At 40.9% G+C, this 18,610-nt stretch overlaps 1 protein-coding gene across 2 annotated transcripts in view; it reads right to left on the bottom strand.

The window, feature by feature from the left end:
* ULK2 (unc-51 like autophagy activating kinase 2) overlaps positions 1–18,610 on the bottom strand; it is a 90,594-nt gene that overhangs the window by 17,141 nt on the left and 54,843 nt on the right. Inside the window, exons 9-17 of one of the 2 annotated variants that reach the window (XM_075853006.1) lie at positions 18,073–18,131; positions 17,550–17,632; positions 9,582–9,632; positions 6,742–6,833; positions 5,697–5,868; positions 4,896–4,956; positions 4,480–4,572; positions 1,904–2,041; positions 806–945 (exon numbers count right to left, since the gene is read on the bottom strand). In XM_075853006.1, the coding sequence (XP_075709121.1) occupies positions 806–945; positions 1,904–2,041; positions 4,480–4,572; positions 4,896–4,956; positions 5,697–5,868; positions 6,742–6,833; positions 9,582–9,632; positions 17,550–17,632; positions 18,073–18,131 (889 nt within the window). The remainder of the gene's footprint in view (positions 1–805; positions 946–1,903; positions 2,042–4,479; positions 4,573–4,895; positions 4,957–5,696; positions 5,869–6,741; positions 6,834–9,581; positions 9,633–17,549; positions 17,633–18,072; positions 18,132–18,610) is intronic. The other variant, XM_075853007.1, reaches the window with a different exon arrangement.

Genomic DNA, 18,610 nt, shown 5'->3' with positions numbered 1-18,610 from the left:
TTATGTTGTAAACACCTGCATAAATAACATATACTGCATTTGGCAAACCTACTGTTAATCAGTAACCACAATGACCAACTACTAGAACATCCAGAGAAAGTTACAACATTTAAGGCTTCGTTCACATCTGCGTCGGGGTCCCGTTCTGACGTTCCGCCGGAGGTTTCCATCAGAACGGGACGCTGAGCAGACACAAACTGACACAGAGGTTTCAGTTTCCATTACCATTTATTTCAATGGTGACGGAGCCGATTCCTGTGGTTTCCGTTTCTGTCTGTTGTGCACCGGACCCGTCGTTTTGCCGGAAGCACTAGCGTAGTCGACTACGCTATTGCTTCTCTATTGCTTCCGGCAAAACGACGGGTCCGGTGCACAACAGACAGAAACCACGGGCACCGGCTCCGTCACCATTGAAATCAATGGTAATGGAAACGGAAACCTCTGGTTTCCATCGGTGTCAGTTTGTGTCCGCTCAGGGTCCCTTTCTGATGGAAACCTCTGACGGAACGTCAGAACGGGACCCCCAACGCAGATGTGAACGAAGCCTTAAGTGTACCTACACTTTGAGATGACTTTTCAGAATAAGCGGTCATGTGTGTACATGAGGAACAACACTTTCTGCCTATTATATGACACATTTTTTTTAGTAGTTTCCCCCTCTGCAGGCTCTGGAAGGGAGGAAGGAGCCTGACGAGTAGACAGCTATTGTTCTCTAATGAAATATAAAATTAAAATGTTTCTTATATGCTCTTAAACTATTGATTTAGGCAAAGTTGGTTAAAAGTGCAGCAACTATTAAAAGTACCTAATGGAGAATATGGTCGAGAAGAGCCAGTGGATAATCGACGTCCAGTAGCCGACACCACGTCTGTTGAACTTGGAGATCCAGAACCAACCTTTAAGAAGCCCATGGGGCTGGTATTAGAACGTCTCACTGCCCCAGATCTGTAGAGAATTTTTTTATTTTATTTCATTCATTCACTAATTAGCTTTTCCTGTTTTGGAATTGAAGGTTACTTTAAAAGTCCACATTGATGATCACACATAATAAAAAAAACTGAGGGTCATCCGAGAAAGGAGCAAACTGTACTCTAGAATAAACAGTGAACTGTATATTGCGGACCTGGTTCATCATTACATCACACATTTTCAAATACTGTGATATTAAATAAACTAACTGTTCAACTGAGTACAAATAGTGGTGGCGACACATACCAGGTAATTCCATTTATCCAAATACTTCTGAACTTATTGATAATTCATATTCAATAGCATTAATGTATGCAAAGTGCATAGTCAATAAAGAATAAATCTCTCTCTGTATATATACACACATACATACACTATATGGACAAAATTAATGCGGAGTGCATACAATTCATCAACGCAGAGTTCCAAACCTCCACTGACATTAGCATCCGCACAAAAAATGTGCCCCAGGAGCTTCATGACATGGGTTTCCATGGCCAAGCAGCACCAAGCACAATGCCAAGCGGTGGATGGAGTGGTGTAAAATATGCCGCCACTGGACTCTGGAGTAGTGGAAACCGGTTCTGTGGAGTGACGAATCGCGCTATTCTATCTGGCAGTCCAATTAAATTAAATTTTTAAAATAGGAACACCTTTGTACACTGTACATTATTTATTGCACCTACTAGTGTCAGTATGCACTAAGAAAGTCTGTAGCAAAAATGTTCTGGTTAAAGGGGAAGATGTATCATACACTAACCTATACGTCATATAATAAATTCATGTACATTCAATATGAATGGATGTCAGGAATTGCAGGCGATGTGTAATTTAGACATGAAGAATTCAAACGTTCGTAATAGAAAGTACCAATGTGACGTTTCATCTAATTCATTATATTCCATCAAGGACATGCAATAATTCTGGACCATACCTTGGTGACCCATGTGGGTGAGATGTCGGGCTAGCGGTGGACGAGAGATTCTGCTCAATGCGTTGATAGTTCCGTAGCTGGGTTGGGACAGGAATTGGTGGGGTCTCGCTGCGTGGCGACATCTGAATTGGATTTTGCCTATGGTCAAGAAGCATGGACAGCGGGAATAAGTCTCTGTGTACTGGTCTCCAGGTTATCTGAACCATTGCACAACAAAAATGAAAATGACTGGAGTGTCAAAAATCAATGTCTTCTACTGGAAGTGCGAGAAAAGCTTTCAGTTGAACCAGAGTAGAAACAGTCCCTCCTGTGGACTCTTCATTAGTGTATGCAGGCAAAGAAAAGCAAAGCTTGCACATCAGCAGGACTAAGTCCCTCCCGGACAGCCTGCTCTACGCAGAGCTGATCAAAACAAAGCAATTCTAGGAAAGTCCGCTTCCAGCTAGAACAGGAAGTACAAGAGGAGTTCACACACCAGCGCCAATGTTTACATGAACCTAATCATGTACAGCAGGCTACATATAAAGGCACATTATGTAAGTTTACTAGGGCAATACAAAGTACTCTTATCCACATCACCGTACTCCGGGTCAACAACTGACAACTAGCGCATATCTTAGTCACTGACTAGAAGTATATACACACTTACTAACAGAAATATACAACAGGTGACCGAAACCGAGCTCCATGTTAATTAATAACATCATTGTGGCTACTTTGTGATGTTCGTACGACAAAAATGTTAACTCTTTAATACAGAAAAAGAACGTAAAGACCTCTGTTTTTCCCAGTTCTATTCAGTTCTCAAATATGTCTTTATGTTCTTTGTTTTCTTCCAATGTACAAGGCCTCCAATGAGGTCTTATTTTTTACAGGAGCTGTAGGTTTATTATTAGACATATCGGGGTACCTTTCAGTTGTTTTTATTTAGTTATGCAATTCACAGATCAAATGTGGAGGACTCAGGCAGAATAGTCTGCTACAAAAGCTGTTAGGACATACCTTATGTCTACCGGTCTATGGTATGGGTATAGAAGGCCCTGTGATGTGATCAAAGGGGTTCTCCTCTTTGCTTTTTCCTAGGATGAGGCGATCAGCATGGATCGCGGCATAAAAGAGGTTAAACGACGAAGATCAGAGGTTTCTCTAATCTTCGCCATTGGAGCAGGGCCACGAAAGGTCTTAGCAGGTGCATATGTTTTTTTGTTTTTTTTTTGCCAAATGATACGATTTGTAGTTAAGAACATCCCACCTCTTGAAAATAGAGCAGAAGGTTTTGTAGTACACCTATAAAATCACGTTTTTTTAAAACAATATATATATATATATATATATATATATATCTATCTCCAAAAAGAAAATTCAGCAGCACTCCAATGATCAAGGTGAAATTTATTGAGCCAACATGGCAATGCAACGTTTCCGTCCCACCTTGGGACCTTTCTCAAGCATATATATATATATATATATATATATATATATATATATATATATATATATATATATATATATATATAAAGCTAAAAAGGGTTGTGGTATTAATTTGCAAAAAAAGAATAAAAAAAAAAAAAAAAAAAAAAAGAATTGTATGCTTCAGTTTATTGCAGTGCTCTGCTGTTTAGATCAGATTTGTTGCTCCAATAGGACAATACTCACAAGGAAGGGTCAGCGACAATAAAAGCAATTGCAATGGAACACGAATACAATTTTTTTTCTTTTTAAAACATGATTTATGGCAGCACTAACATATTCCACAGGGCCGTATACAGACTGTAAACCTTCACATCAGGAGTCAGGAATGTGTACACCAGACAGAGTTAACGAAAATAAGGCATTAAAACATAGCTATGCCAATGGGAGGGGGGGGGGGGCTTTCGGGTGGGGGAGTAGCAGCACCCATAAAATGGCCCAGTGAAGTGGGAAATGTGTGGATGGAGGGTGCATTCCATATCCAGATGAACATCTACGATACTTAGTCCTGGCCGGTCTGCAGTACCAAGACTCTACAATCAATAGTAATTAAGTGCCAGTATAGATCTAACCTACACAGATAAATCCATCCTGAAACACGGATACACCCAGCTACGTGTTTTTACATGAACATGCATTCAGGATTTAACTGGATAACATATTAGGGTTTAATCACACCGTGTTTGCAGTGTACGTTAGGGATACACGTCAGAAGTATTTCCTGACATATACCTCCGACAGATGCCACTGTTCAGGCATACAGTATAGGCTCTTATGTTAAAAAACAAAAACGTATACTGCACGGTATACTTTTTTTGAGCGATGCCTCCGAATGGAATAGTACAGAATACAGTTGAAAAAAAAAAAGTATACCGATGTATACCAGTCTGACAGTTGCCAAAAGGACACTCTTTTGGCCTCCTTTGGGTGAATGGGGCCTATTGATACATTTTTTGTATGCGCTGTTGTGAATTCTGCCTTTATTGAATAAAGATAGGACACTTTCACTGCGTGTTTTGCAGCGTATACTTTCTGGCAAATCTCACCACTGACCGTTTTCTTTATGATTGTAATTGCCATTTAACAAGAATGGATCCAGAACACACCTGTTAGTAACCGTTGAAGCGGTACAACGAGAGGAGCTACAAGGGGCTTTCTGCGTTTGTCCAGAACCTCCCGATATATTTAAAGGAGACTGCCTATGAAGTTGAGAAAATATAAAAATCTTAACGATTTGATTTAGAAGTCCATATATTAGTCAGCGACTACAAAAACCGTTTCATATTATCCATATATGATGGCTTCTAACCCATTACTGGCACAGGAAGCCTTTATTCAGATTAAAAGATAGATAGCATCTAGAAAATCATGTTACTACAGGACTGGCTCCTCTACAGTGCAGACTTATTATTTTGACACCACATATATATCTTTTACACTGTCTGGGGAGAATGTTCTACATGGCTCTAAAAAGCCTCAATTGCCAAAATGATAAAGAAGGCTGAGGTAGATAATAACTTACCCTCCACACATCAAGAACTCACTAGACGCCCTGCGCCCGGCTGTCCCTGTAGGCAGGTCATCTGCAATAAAAGTGACGAAAATTAACTTCACAAGCCTTTAGGCTTTCAAAGCACTTGTGTATTGTAGACCATAAAATACTTCATAGATACCCAAAACCATTCTAGGTTTAGTACACATATAAATGTCTGTGTTCCCAAACATCAAATTAGAAGAACATTTTTATTTACTCCCAGTAAATGCATTAGTCCAACTGTAAAACCTCTATTTCAAATATGGTGTAGGCCCGTCTAGTTGATTTCCACAGGATAGGCTAACAAGCTATTGTGTATGAATTCAGCCTACCACTAACATCTGCCTTGGGGAAAACAAGGATCGAGCACGTTGGATACAAACATTACCGATCCTTTCTTCTCCAAGAAATGTTTGACGCCTATGGCAACAATTATCGCCCTTTCCCAATTAAAATGAACACGGATGCTTGGCTGATACGTGTGCATGTTTATAGTAAAGTGACGGAAGACAGAGTGTTTGGCCGACAGCGATCTTCGGCCTGACCCTGGATTTAAGATCTGGTGCCATGATGGCCCGTTTTATTTCAAAAACAAAAAACGGTAGATTTAACCAATATACAGCACACAAATGAAGCATATACAATAAAACGTTGAAATGCAAACACTAGAGTGTTTTTTAATATTGTGAATTTTTTTTCAAGCAGAATAATTTAGTGGGTACGCTACTCTAGACCTGGCAAATTGATCTCTGGAAGTTCAGGTTTGATTAACTACAATAGGAATCTTACATGAGTGGTCAGAGGACGGGTTGCTTGGTACCAGGACAAAGTCATCTGTATCACATGAAGAGTTCTTGCTGCTTGTGCTAGCAGAGTCCTTGGAGATGTGTAAATAATTTGGAGGACCCAATGGTGGTGATGACAGATTTTCTTCTTGGATATGCTGCATATCTGGCAAGGACTGGGAAATAATAATTAAAAAAAAAAAAAGTCAATTATCTATACTGCTATATTTATACTGTGATCAGAAAAGTGATGTTTCATGTTTGTGATTTACAGACACAAGGTGAGTTAAGGTACTCCTACATGGCCCGACGTGGGCCGTGTAAACGAGGGCCGATCAACGAAACAGCTCACAAGTAGCTAGTATGGGGACGAGCGCTTGTTACTATTATCGCTCATCCAGATACATTTCTATCACGTCGGCAGCATGTCTCCTGGTTTACACATGGAGATCTGATGCGAACAACAATAATATTTTCGACATTTAAAATTATACAAATCAGCCAATGAACGAGTGTGTTTGCTCGTTCATCGGCTGATCATTGCCCTTTTTACACAGGGCAATTATTGGGAATGAGCGTTCCCAATAATTAGGAACGCTCGTTTTCCTGATAATTGTCCGGTGTAAAAGAGCCCTTAGCCATTGAGCAGATCTGGTGCATGTAAGGGGATGAGGAACCCTTCCCCCTCTTCCTCACACCAGACTCGACTCCGACTGTAAGGTAACTGGCTGCAGCAGGATTCTTCCTCTACTGAATGGTTTTGCATGAAGGCAGCAAAGCGCCTTCCTGCAACTTAAACAGGATAATGAATAGACCAGGGCTCTGAATATGCCCTTTTAAAAACCTAAAAAGGTAGAAGACCCGTCCCGTATCCCTTTTGATTATGTTTGTACTTACAATCTGCGAGTAAACGTAGGAATGCCAATCGTTTATGCCATTGATATCTCTCACAGACTCATTATTGGCAGCACAAGCTATATTCTAGAAATGCCAGTGTAATGATCGTGATAATTGAAATACTGTGAGTGATAAACTTCCCATACACTTACAGGAGGAGATGCAAAGCGACAGGATGGTGAGCTTCCACAGGAGCTGCCTGAAATACTTGACCCCGAGTAAGTAGGCACTGGGACAGGGCAGGCTAGAAATACAGAAAAAGAAAATGCTATTCACACTGCTAATGATGGAAAACCAATGTAGTGAATGTAAATCCAGAGAAACAGGTATACAAAAATGATGCACACGTCTCAATGTTGGACATGAATAGACAGATCAGGGGTTCAGCAACCTTAGTCTTGCGCATTATAGATATGGAAAAAAAAAACAGACATCAATTGTAGTTCCAAACGCACCTCATGATAACACAAGCGCCATTCAAAACACACACAGAATAACAAAACAAACAATAAATATTGCATTTTATTCATGATTAACCACCAATAAATAAATATATTAGAAACACCATTTAATGACCTGGTCTACAAATCAATTGGGCAACTAAATCCCCACTAACAAGCTACCGCCACGAGGGAGGAAGGGGCGATGCACGTCAGTCTACAGCTACATTATATGGGCAAAAGCCCTCCAGAACGCTGAGAATATGTAACCAAATTCCCCACCATTTTGGGCACTTTTTACCAATCGGAAAGCTGGAGAATTCAGTAGCCATTGCAGAACATGCTAGAACTTGCATGTGTACAGTATATTAACCCCTTAATGACCGGGCCTGAAAAGACCTTAATGACCAGCTAAATTTTTCATTTTTTGCCTCTCTGCGTTTCAGCAGCCATAACTTTTTTATTTTTTCATTGACGTGGCTGTATGAGGCCTTGTTTTATGCGAGAGAAATAGTATTTTATTTTTCCCACAGTTAGGGGGTAAAAAAATTTTTTTTTTTACGGCGGGAATATAGGAAAAAGCGATTCTAGGAATAGTTTTTTTTTGTTTATTTTTTATCCCGTTCACATTTCACGCTAAATAACCCATTAGATTAATTCTTCAGGTTATTACGGTCGTGTAGATACCTAATATGCGTAGGTTTTTTGTTTTTATTTAGTGTGGGGGCAATAAAATGTATTTAATGCAAAATAAAGACTCTTTTTGGCACTTTTTTTATTTATTTACTTTTTTTTTTTTTAATCCCATCAAGGGATAACTTTATTTGTAACTTTATTTTTTACTTGTAATGTATTAGCATACTTCTGTACGCTAATACATTACACTGTGTCACTATGACACAGGCTGCTGATCGGGCAGCACATAGTGTGCCCGAACAGCAGGCACACGGAACAGACAGCCCTGGGGTCCTATGTAGGTCCCCAGGGCTGACTGCAGAGGGATTCCCCATTGTTTGATCGCATCACTGGAATCCCGGTGATGCGATCAAAGAGGGGAATTCCCTTTGATCATGCCGCGGTCACGGACCGCGGTAATCAAAGTGTTACACAGCTGGGGTCCGAATGTTTGCCGACCCCAGCTGTGTTCAGGAGGCTGCTCTAAGATCAGGAGCGGTTAGTAACAGCTCCTGCTTAGAGGACGAGCGCTCATCAGCCTGATCTGCAGCGACGCCAAAAGAAGTCTCTGTAGATTAAGCACCCGTACCGCCTGACGTCAAAAGACAGTGGGCGGTCGGGAAAGTGTTAACACCACTGATCTATTAATGACCTTGGGTAAGTGCCATAACAAATAAGGGAAAGTAATGCTGGGAATAAACTATAAGGCGCCATGTTGCCATCAGAGGCCCTTGCCATATTCATGCTAAGGCCCCTGTTCATTATCATCACTGTTGGAAAATGACCACATACGTAGCCTGATAAGTGGTCACCATTGGACTGAATGAGTCACATAATGATCCTCTTAAATTTGAGAAGATTCACTTACTGGCAAGGTTATTGGTTTGAGTCAACGCCAGTACTGACATGGTGATCAATAAAGCCATTAAACAAGTCTAAAGCCTTTTGTGTTAGATGGAGCAATTTGAACCAAATCATTGTACCTATGGTGCCATTTTCAAATGCACTTTCGATCATAGGTATTGTAAAGGGCAATCGTTTTATCGTGAATCGTTGGTCTTTTTTTGCGCATTTAGACTAGTGAATAGTGGTTTACGATTACTCAGAAACAAACTATTATTGACTACTTATAACATAGTTGTGAGCATGTTGTCAAAACCAGTTGTTTCTAAGTCACATGAAATATGGCTACTCGCTGTCCTGGACTAGAGGTGACAGAAGCCATATTCTGCCATCTTCTGAGGAGCCCAATAATTATCCTATTCATTTCATAAAGATCACATGAAGCACAAAGGAGGCAATATTGAGGCCCACAGTTTTTGGGAGGTAAATGACACAAAATAGGTCTGGCTCTCCCTGTACGATGGTGTATACAAAGACTGTCAATCACAGTGAGGGGAACTTGACTCCGTAACACCATACAGCCCAGCGCCAATGAGAATTTAAAATATGAATGATTAAATTCCGGAAAGTCATACATTCATTTATTCAATTTACAAGTAGACACTATTCTGCCCCCCTACATGATGAACAGGTTTCATGAAATACCATAGATGTGACAATACTGATAACATATTATTCCTATGTTTTCAGGGCACGTCAACAAGGGTAAGACTAAATGATCAAATCAGAAAAAAAGGTAATGTATCCCCACGTAAATGTAATTCTTAATTCGAATGAAAGACGATTAAAAGAATAGAGGAGCTCGGGATCTAATGCCACTCTCTATTTGTAACTGGCACAAGCCATCTAAGTAAACCAACCCGCAAGCACACACCTGTAACAATCTGAGTTTTGAGTACATCTGGTAGGCATTTTGCGAACCACAAGACATATCAATATATGTACATTGAAACTATACCTCCGTATGTACTTACACTTTTTGACTGTAGACACCTGATCTAAGAAAGGATGATTGAAAAATCCCTCTGTAAAAAAAAGAAAACAAACCTGTTATTACTAAACGCTCATTCTCTGCTAAAGGGTCACGGAATTAAAGTGCTGCTCCATAATCTACTTTTACTTATCATAAGACTCCTGGACATCTGGGAAAGAAGGACTACATTTCAGCATGATTAAAACTGAAGTTTTGGCACAGACCTAAGGACCACACAAAAATAACAAAAACATTCCTTTCTACGCTATTTTTACTTAAGAACTTCACGCATAACGGAACTTTATTTGTATTATTGTCCATAACGGGGCCACTTTTTAGAAAAATTTTACAGAGCAGAATATTTTTATGAAAATTACGGAGAGACTATAACGCCAGTTTTTGGTTTAAAAAAACCAAAACAAACAGAATTTTGTTTCTACACTTGCTTTCATGACATTTGGGGAGCATGCCCAGTGGTGGCTGCCTTCGAGCACAATATCATTAATATTAAGGGGTATATACAAGACCATCAATGTATTGTCAGTGGGGGGCAAACCTTGAGACCCCCATGATTAGAAGAACAATCGTTTAAGCAGGCACAAAGCCATATGTATGGCAGTAGGTGTGCTTGATACTTGAATCTGCTATGCTTCATTACCAGGCACAGCCATATGTGCGTCAACGTGCCTCGATAAACAATGAAATGTCTCTGATGTCCCAGCAAGTGCCACAGCTTCCTAGTACTGATGATTGTAGGGGTCCCAGGAGTCAGACCCTCACTGATCATACATTGATGGCCTATTTTAGGAGTAGGCCACCAAAACGGAAAACCTCAGACAACTACTATATTATGGTCTTCAGTCATTAACCACATGTCCCTTCTGTGATGGTCTTGGGAGATAAATAACCTAGGATCAAAAGGAGGCGTAACTTGAAGCTCCTGGGCCCCAATGCAGAATCTGCCAACACACCGATAGACCCAAATAGTTGGCGGGCAAACAAATTTTAATATACAAGAATTGCCAGAAGGCAACAGGAGCAAGTTTTTTCCCCAACTACCATGTAAAAATAAATCCTAAAGTTTCGTACTAATCTTTATTAAGTTAACCAAAAAGACAAATCACATACAGTATAAGGTTAAAACTACAACGCGGTCCATCAGTAAGGACACTCAATACTACAGCTAAATGTCATTGTACTAATAGCTATAGGAAGAGCATAGACAGAGAAGTGGCTACTGGTCCGTAGCGATTATGCATGAAGATAAATATCTAATGAAGGTATCTGTCCGTTTGAACAAACTGCCTAAGATTGCATTGCTCTAAAAAAGTAAAAAAAAGAAAAGAAAAGCCCCCCCCCCCCCCCCCCCGACATGTTTTGCTGCAGCGTCCTCAGGGGTATTAGCGATAATGCAGAATCTGGACTTTCATGACGTTGCCATGTGGCACATAATCTGTACCACTTTATAACACTCTCTAATATAGGAACCTCAGCACTAAGTTCCACTTCTTTCACACATCAAGGACTGCTGGAATCACAGGACTCGAGCCGAAATAGCAAATCCTATCTGCATAGCCAATAATTAAAAACGACTACACTGTAATCACAGCCACTCAAAACACAACATAAAAAGCCATCCTAAAAATAAAAATACCATAATTAGACATAAACCAAAAGCTTGTTTTAATTGGCAAGTAAAAATAATGCATTTTAAAAAGACAAATTACAACAAAAAATGAACGCATCATGAAAAACATATGATAGATTTTGCAGTTCTGAAAAGTCACAGTACAACATTGGAAAATGCTCTTTTCCATTTTAGGCTAAATAGTTCTATTTCCAGACATGTAAACAAAAGATTTGGTTCCTCAAGACTTGGCAGATATACAGGCGACTAATAATTAACAACATGAAAAAAAGAGCCAAGACGAGTGCATGGCTGCCTGTTCTGTAGTCATGAGAGAGAATTGCGACACCAACTGTGGTGAAATGAGCCTACAACGCCCCCGAATCTTCCATAGGACAATAAAGCCTTGGGAACAGAATGTTCTCCTGAGGATAAAAGCTTTTATTTTAAAACCTAGTAATGTGGCAAAGCACCAATAACACCTTGCTGTAACACAGCTTATCAAGATTAGACTCTCCTTAAATGACAAGTCACTACTTCAACCACTACGATAGACAGTAAAGAATAGAATATAGCAATCACATTGATGGCTACGACAAACAATCTAGCTATACAGATCATTCACCAGCTTGGAAAATAGAAAGAATATATATATATATATATATATATATATATATATATATATATATATATATATATATAGCACTCTGTAGGGTAATAAAGCACCCCACTTCTTTCACTTGACCTACGGAGTGCTGCCTATTTTTTTGCTGTGTACATATGGGACGAGGGTCTGTTCCCCTGGGCCTACACCCACAAGCCGCCTGTGCTTTTGACTCTTGGATTCTCTCCCTTTATATCGATCTAATGATCTATCTATCTAGTATTATGGAATAGGATTCAGAATCTATAGAAATATAATTCAGTTTATGTGGCACCTTTGTGATTTGCATATGGATTACAAATAGGATAAAAACTAGTTTTCACATAGTATTTAACTGCTTAACGACTGCTATACGGCTATATACGTTCTAACTGCCGATGCCTCGTGCACTTAACACGTGTATAAAAGTTGACAGCCTGGAACGGGTTTAATGAGTGCAGTGCTGCTTCAGTTTAGTAGCACTGCACGCTCATGTCAACTGGGGCTTTAAGAGCCCCGGAATACACCCCCAGTGTAGATCGTGCCACCCACAACCCTCTGTAGGCAGCGCAAAAACCTCTGTAGATGGCACCACCTAAGCTCCCTGCAGCATCGGAATCCCCGGCCAGCGCTCTGGCCGAGGATTCCCCGCCTAGAGGGAGACCCAGCCGTCTCTCCATCCCCGCTGTAGATGGTGCCACCCCCCTCCAGATAGAAAACATCCCCCCCGCTGTAGATCGCGCCTCCTGAACGGACCCTAGGAGCGGAATCCCCGGTGTCAGAGCGCACTGGCCAGGGATTCCGCTTCTAGAGAGAGCCCCTGGCGTCTCTGTCCATTTGGACAGTGACATCAGTGGCTTTCTCTAGGAGCGGAATCCCCGTCCGACACTCTGGCGGGGGATTCCGCTACTGGAGAAGCCACTGGTGCCACTATAGATATATGGACAGTGACGTCAGGGGCTACTCCTGGAGCGGAATCCCCGCTCTGGCATGGAATTCCACTTTTGGAGTTAACCCCTGACGTCACTGTCCATATATAGACAGAGACATCAGGGGCTTCCTGTAGGAGCGGAATCTTCGTGAGGGATCCCGCTCCTACAGGGAGCTATAATGGTGCTATTTATTGACAATGACGTCAGCGGCTTTCTCTAGGAGCAGAATCCCCGGTGTCAGATCGCACTGTGTCGGGGATTCCGCTACTGGAGAATCCCCTGGTGTGACTATCCATATATGGACAGTGACATCAGGGGCTACTGGAGCGGAATCCCCGCTCTAGCAGGGGATTCCACTTTTAGAGTTAACCCCTGACGCCACTGTCCATATACAGACAGAGATATCAGGGGCTTCCTGTAGGAGCGGAATCTTCGAGAGGGATTCCGCTCCTAGAGGGAGCTACAATGGTGCTATTTAGAGGAAGAGGGTGCCATTTACGGGGGGTGGGGTTGGCGCTATCTGCAGCGGGGATATTGCTAAAAACAGGGGGGGTTTTGCTATCTACAGGGGGGTGGCGCTATTTACAGGCGGTGTGGCTACATGGGTACTGTGGCATTATATTAGCAATATCTACAGGGGACACTGTGGCGCTATCTACATGGGCATTGTGTGGCACTATGTGGGCGTTATCTACAGGGAGAATTGTGGCACTATTTACAGTGGGCACTACCTATGAGGGCAATGGCACTATGTGGCACTATCTACATGGGCACTGTGGTGTTTTCAGGGGGTTGGGACAAAAAGATCTAACGAATAAAATTTATAAAAAATGTTAACGTCCATCAAAAACAGATGGCAAATGCTGGTTAAAAACGGTCAGACGGCTGGGAAATGTATTCAAATTTTGAGAAACAGTGATGCAAAACAGCCATAAAAAACTGACAGTTAATTCGTTTTTGACAGTCATTTTTTTCATGGTCGTGTGTATATAGCCCTCTTCACTCTCCCCTCATAGTGATCCAGGGTGACAGAGAGAGAAGAGGACTAAGGCCGCATGCAAACTTCTGTCGGCCGTTGTACGGCCACTAATGACTGTTCTGTGAGACACGGACCGCACACGGAATGCTTCCGTGTGCAGTCCGTTTCATGGACCAAATCAATGAAAAGGCAGAGACTGTTCTGTCAAAAACAGACAGGAGTAGGACCTGTCCTATTTTTGACGGAACGGCTGCACGGTTCCGTTAAAACAACTTTAGAGTGCATGGCCCCATTGAAATGAATGTGTCAGGGTGCTATCAGCTAAACAACAGATAGGACCCTGATGGAAAAACGGAAGTGGGTATGAGGCCTAATTGTTGCAGAGCTCTACAGTGTATATATATATATATATATATATATATATATATATATATATATATAAAACACAACACTGAATTAAACTAGTCTAGAAGATTAAAGCCTCATAAGCCTTGTAAAAAAAACAAAAGTAAAAATAGTTGTGATATTCAAAAGCGGTTCCAAAGATATTATCGTTTAAAGAAGTGCATATCAAAAATTGAAAATTTGACCTGGACACAGGCGCATCAATGACCTTTGGCCATGAAAGCGTTAATGTGCTCAATAACTGCACATTAAATGCAGAGAGCACAATGCTTTTACAACGTTACAGTATGGTTTCTACATTGTGGAAGTAAATCCATGAACATTCTTTCAGTCAATTTAAGGATCAGTATGGTGTCAGACATAGGTTCATTTTAAGGCAAAAAGAGGAAGCTTGGTCCAGCGCAATGGGTTAATATAGATGATGAAATAACTAGGGATTTAATTCAAGTCTAAATTAACACCAATTATCAGAGATGTTGAAGGAGATTTCTAGCCCCGTAGCTGTGATGTAAGAAAAGTTGACAGGTCAAGTCAGTGATTGGCTGCCGCATCCACATGTTAAGATGACACGTCATCGCAGGAGCAGTATAAACAAACACTGATGGGGTGATGTATATGTGTATTAATAGTGCAAACGGTGAATGCATCAATGTTCGTCAACCATAAACCGTTTCATCGTTGATGTTTTTGTTACAATCGTTCGTAAACTAACAAGTTGTATTAAGTGTTGCTATGGGTAAACTTTGCTTAAGTGATTTGATACTTACACGGTGATTGGCATTTGTGTGATCCAGCTTATCATAACTAATGTTAAAACTTCACAACAACACGATCACGTTCAGAAAAGGGGTTATCCAATAATTAACATGAATGACATTTCAATGACAAAGTATCCCAGGAATGAAGGGGCCACAGCTCAAAGAGGAAAACCGATTTATTGGCAGGATTTAGGATTGGCCATCAATGTTTTATAGTTGGGGGCCTCCTAAATTGCTTACATTGGCACCGCAGCTTTCTTGTACAAGTGGCTGTGCCTGGTACTGCAGGATAGGTTATTAGTGTTAAGGTCCTGAAAAACCCCCTTAACTAGAAAAATTATAGGTGGGAGCCTGTATTGTATGTATGCATGTATGTATGCATGCATGCATGCATGCATGCATGCATGCATGCATACATGCATGCATGCATACATAGACAGACATACACACACACACACACACACACGCGCGTACGCACGCGTATGTATAGGTGTGTAGGTATGTAGGACTTTCACTTTAAAACAAAAACCTAAAAAATTCTAATTCTGATGCGTGTCCTGTAAAGATTGATGAATACACCCATCGTGAACTGGACAACCCATAACAAAGCCAGGAAACTCAGTGAAATTCTAATAGTAAAATGTATAAGTCTTATTTGTAAATACAATAGAAAACAATGTGACTGCTTCATAAATCATATGTCAACCACAAGGCTGCACAACAAGAGAGACGCGTTGACTTTCTATTTCTTTTGATCACCATTTCCTGTTTTTTTTCGTTGTGTTGAATAAGAAGTGCTATTTTTATCCATAATGCTTCAGTTTGTGTTATTCTGTCATACCCTGCACTGGCACTCCGCAGATAATAACCCTGCACAGTACACGGTGTGTTCATCTATAGGCTGACAGCACAGGCTTGATACATTTGGCAGGTTCTCTCTGTATGTGATGTATGTGTTATCATAGTTTTATATTACCAGAGATTAAATTCAACTTTTACCCATTTCATTTTTGTACTAGTTTAAACATAACAATCACTGATAAATCACTTTCCTTCTTCAAAACGGAGACGACATATATTTTTCATCTTTTTATGCACTTGAAAAATTTTCACTGACGTATTTAGAATCCTCCCCACTGTACCACCACTTTTTACATTGAGGGTTGTCATAGGCTCTGCTCACATATGCACTAGGAGCCTCTGTTTGGATTTTCTGAAATTTTTCAAGAGAAGAACCTGTCACAGTTTCATGGCCTCCGTTAGAAACAAAAGCCATGGCACTAGTTTCCATCACTGATGTGTATATATTTGTAACAAATTAAATGACATAATGATGATAAACGACCACTGGATCTCCCTGAGCCGGTGCCTTCACACTTGCCATACTATGGATCGATTGTGGAGACTGATGTCATTGGTGTCACAGGAGTCTGCCCACACACTACTACAGTCACTAGAGCTTGCTGAAGTCTAGTATTGGGTAGTAGGGCAGTGTAGATAGATTTCAGAGTACTGGGGGTGACAGGAAGGGGAAATCGAGGTCTAAGGGCACGTTATTTATTTATTACTCTAGCGTTAAATGTCTGACATAGCAAAAAAAACATAACACCATGGTGTAATTTAAAGATGTTCTTCACATATTAACCATTATTGCATGTCAAACAGATATGCTACAGAAGTGTGATTTTGAAGGTTTTAATCAATCACTAGGATCCCTGCCAAAGCTAAAAACGAAAGGGTCCTGGTCTGCTTCCTATAAAGGTGGCTGCACTGCACCAAAAAAAAATAAAATGGGATATATATCGGCAAAGCGGAGTAATTAGACAGCAGCTAATTTGTTTGTTTTTTATTGCGGTCCCCGTTTGTAAAGTACACCTGGTAAAAGGTAGGGCAGGCCATCCTCTTACCAGGCACTTTGTTGCAGAAATGTCCCGGCCGCAATTATGTTGCGTGACCGGCCGATTCCTACAGCGTCTTCTGTGTGGACCGGAAGTCACTTTCACTACGCATTCCTATTAGACTCACATTGAGCGACTCATAGGAAAGTATAGTGAAGGTGATGTCCGGTCCACACAGCAGCCTGCCCTATCTTTACCCGGGTGTAATTAACAAACGGGGGCCACAATAAAAAAAATTTTTGCTGAAGTGTCTCAGACTCCCTCCCCCCATGGATATAACAATGGGTTATTCCCATCCTTTAAAGTGATGTCACACCCCTAGGATATTCCATTACATTAGGATCGGTGGGGGTTCAACTTCTGGGACCCCCAATTCTAAGGATAAAGAGGCTGCAGTGCAGATTTAGTGCGGCCTCTGCTTCTAAGTTTTCCCTGCAAACCGGTGCTCATGACTAGCCGGCTGTGTAGGGAACTGCAGCTGGTCCTATTCTCTTGAAAAACAGTGAAGGACCGGCATTGCTAAAGCAGCACTGCGGCCACTTTTTTCTCAGGATCGGTAGGGGTCCCAAAGTTTGGCCCCTCCTCACTGATCATAAAGCAATGACATATCCTAGCAATATGGAATCACTTTATGAGATGAAAATAACCCTTTAATGTAAAATCAAGCAACCATTTTAGACTCTTATAAAAAAAACATGGTATGAAGTCATGAAATATAAAAACTCACCAAAGTCTAGCCTGTCTTTTTGGTTTCTCTGAAGAAGTCCCAGCAGCAAGTCTGACAGATAAGCAGAGGTTTCTCCAGGAACGCTATAAACAGATAAGTCGTAGACAACATCAGCTACAACCAAAATTCTATAAAACTTTATGTAAGAAATCTGCGCACACATTTGTCTAAAAGGGGAGGTTCGCCGATGAGAATTAGTACCTAGAACACTGGATGGATAAACAGAATGGGGCTGATTTATCAATCTATTTACCGTTTCCTGAAGTAAATATATTGAAAAATATGGCGATAGGGCAAAACGTGTCTTAGAGTGAGTGGAGAGTCAAAAGTATCCCTGATCGCTAATAAAAAAAATACAGATTTTCTCTCTTTTCTTAGAAAAGTGGTGAAATCATGGTCAGATCTGGCCTAGTGTTTTTAGCCTACGTCAGACTGATCACCAGGGCGTGCCCCGTTGATGAATCTGGCACACACAGAGATATGGAGAATGTGTGAAATTATTTTTTCAAATAAGTGATAGTACCTTGCAACTAGGTTCTTATTCTTTTCATAAAAGAGTCTCAGGTCCTGAGGGCTATTTGCCTGTCAGAAAGAAATGGATAGATAGGAGTTATATACCCATACACGCGCTATGGATTCCGTCAAAACAACAGAACCCGTTCACAACGGTGACAAACGGAAACCATTGGCAACGTTTCCGTCACCATTGAGATCAATGGGGATGCAAACGGAAGCTAAGGTTTCTGTTTGCCTTTCCGTTGAGGGGTTACCCGACGGAAACCTCAAATGGAACCCCTCAATGGAAAGACAACGCTGATGTGAACAGGCCAAGGGGCATTAAATGAACAAATACTCCAATAGATCAGTATTAAAATCAGCTCACGTGGCGTATCGGACTACATGATTCAAATAGCAATTCCTAAAAGGAACACTCCAGTAAAAAAAAAAAAAATTCTTTGCCGCCATTGGGAACGTATACCTGGTAAAAGGTGTGGCAGGTATTCCTCTTACCACGCACTTAATTGCCAAGCTATTTTGTCACATGATCCGCACTGTGATTG

The sequence above is a fragment of the Rhinoderma darwinii genome, chromosome 2 (assembly GCF_050947455.1).
Source record: "Rhinoderma darwinii isolate aRhiDar2 chromosome 2, aRhiDar2.hap1, whole genome shotgun sequence".
Classification (NCBI taxonomy): Eukaryota; Metazoa; Chordata; class Amphibia; order Anura; family Rhinodermatidae; genus Rhinoderma; species Rhinoderma darwinii.
This window is presented reverse-complemented; position numbering and strand designations above follow the sequence as displayed.